Source organism: Ornithodoros turicata, chromosome 6 (assembly GCF_037126465.1).
Source record: "Ornithodoros turicata isolate Travis chromosome 6, ASM3712646v1, whole genome shotgun sequence".
NCBI classification, from domain to species: domain Eukaryota; kingdom Metazoa; phylum Arthropoda; class Arachnida; order Ixodida; family Argasidae; genus Ornithodoros; species Ornithodoros turicata.
The window spans coordinates 17,493,384-17,500,580 of NC_088206.1; the positions used below are offsets into that span (position 1 = coordinate 17,493,384).

At 46.3% G+C, this 7,197-nt stretch overlaps 1 protein-coding gene across 1 annotated transcript; it reads left to right on the plus strand.

Annotated features, from left to right (window-relative positions):
• The first annotated feature begins 331 nt into the window (after positions 1-331).
• LOC135397671 (class E basic helix-loop-helix protein 22-like) lies at positions 332-6,847 on the plus strand. The gene is made up of 6 exons (XM_064629282.1): positions 332-399; positions 516-594; positions 2,206-2,624; positions 3,298-3,692; positions 5,304-5,579; positions 6,497-6,847. Exons 4-5 carry the CDS (start codon positions 3,447-3,449, stop codon positions 5,529-5,531), a joined length of 474 nt encoding a protein of 157 aa, XP_064485352.1. The 5' UTR covers positions 332-399; positions 516-594; positions 2,206-2,624; positions 3,298-3,446; the 3' UTR covers positions 5,532-5,579; positions 6,497-6,847.
• Positions 6,848-7,197: the final 350 nt, after the last annotated feature.

Genomic DNA, 7,197 nt, shown 5'->3' on the forward strand with positions numbered 1-7,197 from the left:
TGCTCTTAATAAAACTCAAGACGAGACAAGATCATCACCGAGAGCCACGCCCTTTTCTTGCAGCTCGAGGACCCTAGACGAATCGAAACCCCATCGAAGACTTCAAGCCCCACCCAGACTTCGACCAGAGCTTGTTTCAGGACCGCATCTTCAAGAGTAGCGACCATTCAGGGCTTTGATGCCGCTTTTGGCTCGTCTCTCTTTCGGATTGGCTGAAAGCGAGACGGAAGTAAAAGAGCGAGTGGGGGTTAGAGAGAGGGAGAGAAGGGTCATGGGGGACGGAGGAAGGGAGAGGTAGTTTCGGGAACTTCCATATCGCGGTTTTTCCCGATTCGGAACCACTCGGACCTGTGCGGTGTCGCGTTCGCGCTCCCAGCTGGTCCGTGACGTCATAATTGCGTGAGTAAAGAGCGGGGTAGCCGTGAGTGAAGTTTGAGAACGCAAAACAGAAGCTGTGACGACATTGTTTGTGTAGTGGGAACACTGAATGCTGTGGGTGGATGGAATACTTTCAGGACAACTGTCACGGATGGTGAAAGCGTGCGCTGCAATCGTCACCGTCATGATGCATTTGGATGTCTTTTGTATGTGAAGGTAAGAGCATGTCTATGTCGTAACGTTGTGCGCAAGGTGTTGTAATTAGGAGTACGTAAGAGCAATATTCTTCTTCTAAAATTTCAATACAAAGGCAGGTTTTGGTTTATTATTGACGCACTGTCGGGTGAAAGGTTCCTACACTAGTTTACATGCACAAGCAGGCCTCTCCGTCATTTTATTTTTCCGTCGAAATCCAAATCGCCGTTCGCACGTTCGTGCACCTTCGTTCACAACAACTTTATTTTGGTTTTGGACAGCTGATAAGCTAGTGTTCGTACAACATTGTCCAGCAACATTGTAACAGCAACAACATTGTACAGCAATGTCCTTCGTTTATTTATTCGTTTGCGAATGCAAAATTCGCGTTCGGAGGCTGAGCGTGAAAATACACTCTTAGAAATGAACTTCACCGCATAGCACGCTCCTAGCCAACCATCATCTTGAATGATATCGTTATCAGCACTGATTTGTTGAAAACGGGAGGTGTACGCCTTTTTTGTGACACACTACATGCACGTACGGTGTTACAAAAATAGCGTACGCCCCAGGACCTCAGCAAATAAGGAAACCGAGCGATATCTTTCTGAATAGCGGTTGACATTGAGCGCGGTATGCGGTGAAGCTCAAAAGAAGAACAGAACTTCACCACGTAACAGACACTTCGGCAGCGGTAATTCGGGATGTTATAATTTTCTCTCTTGATTTGTTGAAAATGTCAGCCATGCGCCTTTTTGAGACACTTCGCATTTATGATAACGTCACAAGAAGGCATGCGCAAAACACTCCTCTCAAATCAAGAGCGATACTGCACCCTTAGAAATGAACTTCACCGCATAGCTCGCTCCTAGCCAACCATCATCCCGAATGATATCGTTATCTGTCCTGATTTGTTGAAAACGGGAGGTGTACGTCTTTTTTGTGACAATCATGACCAGCATAAGTGTCATAAAAGGCGTACGCCTCCCGTTTTCAACAAATCAGGGCACATAACGATATCATTCGAGATGATCGTTGGCTAGGAGCGTGCTATGCGGTGAAGTTCATTTTTAAGAGTGCCCCATAAACATGTACTGCAGTTGGTCTTGAGCATGTTATGTAGTGTAGTTTTGTATGTAGTGTGTACTATGACTGACGCGTGATTGTTAACTAAATACAGTGAAACATCGTTATAACGAAGTCGATTTGACCGCGAACAAATTCGATATAAGCGGCAATTCGGTAAAAGCGGAAGGACCATAAAAGCAGTGACAATAGCCCAGGAAGAGTGTGGAAACACCGCGGGAGTCTTGAGAACAAGTATTGAAGCAAGCAAGCAAACATCAGTGATGAGCACGCTGGTAGCCTTTTAAAACCAGTACGAGTATTTAAAAAAAAAGAAAAACGATGTATCGCAGTTCGCAATCAGCATGCCGATTGCGAAACGCATGCATTTCGCATGCATTACGCTCACAAAACGCATGCATTTCGGTCAAGACAGCGTGAAACTTCGGTTAAGACGATAATTCGAAAAAAGCGATTTCGTTATGACGAGGGTGCTCTCTATAGTACACAAGAAAGCGTTGGTACTCTTGGAATGTCGAATGCATTTACCGTATTCTTCCATTGCAGGGAGAGACAGAAGACTTCGGCAGGAATTAGGGTGTACACCTGCACCAAAATTCAAAATTATAAAAAACATTCAAATTGTAAATCGTTCTGAAAATGATTCGTCTGCGTCCAGACAGCAGACGACGGAGATGTCAGAGTTGTCAAGGATACAGCTAACAAGAATATAACCGTGAAGTGAATCTGACCCCATGGAAGCAGGATTCCGGCTAAGTTTCCCGTACGCCCTGCACGCCCCCATGTTCCCTTTTGCGGTGGCGGGCGACGGAGGCTCTCCACCACCCCCATCTGGGGGGTCGTCTCCCCCTGCGACTCGGGTGGACCCCTAACGGATGGGCATGATACTGGAGATGAACATCAGCCAATCGGAGCTGAAGACGAAGGTACACCGGCCACAAGAAACGGAGCACCATGCTTAAATGGTTGGTCATTGTTGTACTACTCCACTCTCTGAGAACATAACTTCACCACATAGCACGCTCACAGTCAACTGAGCCACGCAGCTTTTTGGCGGAGAACCGTCGAGGCTGTGTCTTCTTTTACACCGGTGCTCAGCAGTATGCACTCGTTACACCTTGGATTTGCATTTGCCATAAGAACTGGGTGGGAGGTCTTGAGGAGATCTAAGCACCTCTAAGAGGTATTTAGACGACAAAAATAACTTTGAGTAGACTTACATGGAAGGTGAGCCTGCCTATATTTGTGTGGCGACATACTGCACGTGCCTCAGGGTAGACTGTAGTTTTCTTTTTCTCGCTTCAAGAGCATGCAAATGTGCATTCAAAACATGTATCTGTCGAGCTACTTCACAGGCATACATTGCGGCTCTACATCATATTTTGTATAAGAAAATGCACTTAAATAAAAAATGAGTTGAGTTGAGTTGAGTGAACAGTGACAGCATGAACAGTTGAACGCGGCCGTGAACTTGAACGAGTAAGCACTCGAACGCACTCTCAGCCGGAAGTCACGGGAAGGCAATAATAATAGGCAGCAGACAAACAACTATGATCCACATATCACACTGGAGTTCCGTAATCGGCTGCACGAGCTGAAAACGGCTCTAAAAAGTTTCACTCCTCTATTGGCTTGCAGGAGGGCTACCTCCGAGTCAAAATCACCCTTCAGCAGCGACGTACCTCCCCCTGAACAATCATCACCGCAACCACCACCATAATCATCACTCTCCGGGTCGATCGTCGTCGGTAGTGGCGTCGGATGGGTGTCACAACAACAACGACGAGATGGTGTCCTTTCGCTGCATATCGCCCGACGTGGGAAGAGGCAACAACGTGCCACAGCCGAGGAAAGCACGTCACGCAAAGACGATGCGGCTCAGCATCAACGCGCGGGAGCGCCGTCGTATGCACGACTTGAACGACGCGTTGGATGAACTGCGCTCCGTCATTCCGTACGCGCACAGCCCCTCTGTCAGGAAGCTGTCCAAGATAGCAACGCTTCTGCTGGCCAAGAACTACATCCTCATGCAGGTATAGCTCTCCTTCACTCTGAAAAATGAACTGCGCCCACATAGCACGCTCCTATAGCCAACCATCACCCCGAATGACACCGTGCTCTCCCATGATTTGTTGAAAACGGGAGGCGTACGCCCTTTTGTGCCACTTACACACACTTAAAAATGAACTTCACCGCGCCCTAGCATAACATAGCACGCTCTTATAGCAAACCATCCTCACGAATCATATCGTTATCTGCCCTGATTTGTTGAGAACGGGAGGCGTACGCATTTTTTGTGACAATTATGAACAGCATAAGTGTCACAAAAAGGCGTGCGCCCCCGTTTTCAACAAATCAGGGGCGAGAACGTTGTCGTTCGAGAGGATGGTTAGTTAAAAGCGTGGTATGCGGTGAAGTTCATTTTTAAGAGTGTACAGGAATGTTAAGTGTCACAAAAAAGGCGTACGCCCCGCGCCTTCACAAAGCAAAAGTGATAGAGGTATCACTCTGTTCAATGGTTGGCATTGAGAGTGCTATGCGGTGAAGCTTTGTTTTAACAGCGGTGGTGTTGTACACTCTTAGAAATGAACTTGACCGCATAGCACGCTCCTACCCAACCATCATTTGGAATGATATCGTTATCTGCCCTGATTTGTTGAAAACGGGAAGCGTACGCCTTTTTTGTCACAATTATGAACAGCATAAGTGTCACAAAAAAGGCGTACGCCTCCCGTTCTCAACAAATCAGAGCAGATAACGATATCATTCCAAATGATGGTTGGCTAGGAGCGTGCTATGAGGTGAAGTTCATTTTTAAGAGTGTGCTTAATGCTTGGCACGTCGATCAGGACACGTGCGTGCATGAAAACAAAAAGTTGCTCATTGTTCGTGTTGATTGATGCAATTTGAGTTTTTTGTTTCAATGCAATTGCAATTTAAAGCTCATGTTGCTTATAATTAGTCTACGTCTATTGTTCACGTTGAACAAAGATGTTTGCCCGATACATACGCATATACGCATACGGTGGTTCGTGTCATTATAAGGATCGTCTTCGGAAGAGTACGGACTTCATCGGGTCTCTGTATCAGGCCAAATGGCGCAACCGCACGCGAAACAGGAAAAGTAGCTTTTCAGTATGTTTCCACATTTGTGGAACCACCCGTTTGAACTCATCTGCTGTCCACGTCAAAATACAGCCTTGAACCAGAACTTGACCGCATGTCAGGCCCATGACCATGTTGTGTCGTAAGCATGCAAGGTGTGTGAGAGAAACAATGCAGTGTACTAATAAAATGAAACGAAAAACCACACAATAGCTGCTCAATAGTAGTTCATAGTAGTTCAATAGTAGTTCAAGTCATAGTAACTCAATGGTCGCATTGCAAACAAAACGTGAATAATGTAACGTTTGGTACTCGACGTGCTTGCTAGCAGGTCCTCACGCTCTGGCTGGAATGCTAGGTCGTGAGTTATGAACCTCGGAAAACGCAGAAAAGCTTCAAAGCTTCAAAGTGTGTTGAAACTGAACCATTTGACATTTTTTTATTGTCCTTCGCCTTTGTACAAACCGCTGTAGTGAGGCATGAGACTACGTGCGGTTCCATGAGAGCTACACTCACACTCAGCGTGAATCCCTCCTCAGGCAAACGCGCTGGAAGAACTGCGCCGGATCATCGCGTACATGAACCAGACTGGAGTGGCGATGCCTACTCTGGCTGCTGCTGCAGCCGCTTGCTGTCCTGGCGGAGACAAGATTGGGACGGCAACACTGGCGTTAACGGGATCTTCGTCGCCGTCCAACAGTGGGCCCCCGCAGCAGACCAGCCCGCTGTTCCCCGTCTTCGGCACAAACGGCGACACCAAGCCCTGAGGCATCTCCAGCGCGTCAGCCAGACGCGCGCAGTGCAGAATCTCACAGGTATTACACAACATTGATTTACGGACCAATTCTTGCCAAAGGAATAAGGGAGCTGTGAAGTTACATAACATGGTACATTTCGTGTCAAAATTGTGTGCGATCGCTATTCTTTGCCACCTTTACGTGAACAATGTATTGCGCGAGTGCGTAGTGATATCGGATGCCTGTCGCCGTTAAACCACCACACCATCATCCTCATTAGCATTGAATTATCATTCTCTTCATTGTTAGTAGTCAGTTTTAGTAGATCAGAAGTTGCTTATAATAATAACATTTCTTTAATGATAATATTTAATTCACACTCAGGGTGTGCATTCTTAAAAATGAACTTCACCGCATAGCAGGCTCCTAGCCATCGTCTCGAATGATATCGTTATCTGCTCTGATTTGTTGAAAACGGGAGGCGCGTGCCTTTTTTTGTGACACTTATGCTGTTCATAATTGTCACAGAAAAGGCGTACGCCTCCCGTTCTCAACAAATCAGGGCAGATAACGATATCATTCGAGATGATGGTTGGCTAGGAGCGTGCTGTGCGGTGAAGTTCATTTTTAAGAGTGTGGGGTGAAGCCAGGACAAAAAAGTCATAGGCTTGGCAAAGGTTTACGAGAACGGTTCCAGAAATACGAGAATTCAATCACACTATTCATTCAAAGTAGCTGGCATCACATTGCAGTGATTGGATATGAAGGCGTCCCCTGTCGTACCATTTGTAGCGCGCTGGGACTAATGCTGTTCTCCAGCAGTTGCATATTAATTAATTCACAGGGTGTCATCGGATTCTTTATGACCTCACCGGTTATAAAACTTATTTTACGCGTTTTATAGTAAATGCTGATGCCAGGATATAATCCGTGCCTGCATTTCAAGTACACTTATAGTTTGTAATTGCAAAGATCGGATGCTTCACAACTTCCAGGTCCTGCAACGGGACGTGCAGAGGACCTCCTCAACGCGATGGCAGCGTACTTTCTCCTCAAGGGAACTGGTGCTTCCAATAATGCGATATCGGTCTCCTCATGTATCTTATGCACTGCAACGAATTCGTACAAAAAGGTGGCCACAATTTCTGCCAGGGCCTGTGGCACTCTTCGGAAGAACCCTATTCAACCACAGTAAAAGTGCTGCAAAAGAACAGCTTTCAAAAACGGACTAATACATACCATGTTCCTGTGATGTGTACCTCCGTGTGTGTGTGTGCTCGTCGTGTGTGAAGTTTTGTTCACTCGTTAGCGCCGAATGAGCAATAATAAAGTGGGATATTTCCGAAACGTCATTAAGTGAACATGGCTGGACATTTAAATACCTCTAGGATATATTACGTCATTTCGTGCTCATTATTTCATGTTCTGTTAAGCATGATCCTGTGAACGTCCTATCGTACCAGACAAGGATGTCGGGAGCTACTCCTTGAGCGTGGGAGCGCATACAATTGAGAGAAGTAGATAAGAAAGTGTGATTATAGACGACACCCATCTGACGCGTACATGGGCTGTCGTCACTGTCGTCTAAGTTGGAAGATCTAATATCACCACCCTGATATATCTCCTAATTTCGTCCGGGGATGATTAATCAGATTAGAAGGACGAAGACGCAACTAACCTGCCAGCATTCTTTCTG

Bases quoted from the DNA above. Each gene is read 5' to 3' on its own strand.
- LOC135397671 (XM_064629282.1), top strand. From the start codon at position 3,447: ATGGTGTCCTTTCGCTGCATATCGCCCGACGTGGGAAGAGGCAACAAC. The intron at 3,693-5,303 runs GTATAGCTCTCC...ATCCCTCCTCAG, and splicing joins AGAACTACATCCTCATGCAG to GCAAACGCGCTGGAAGAACT.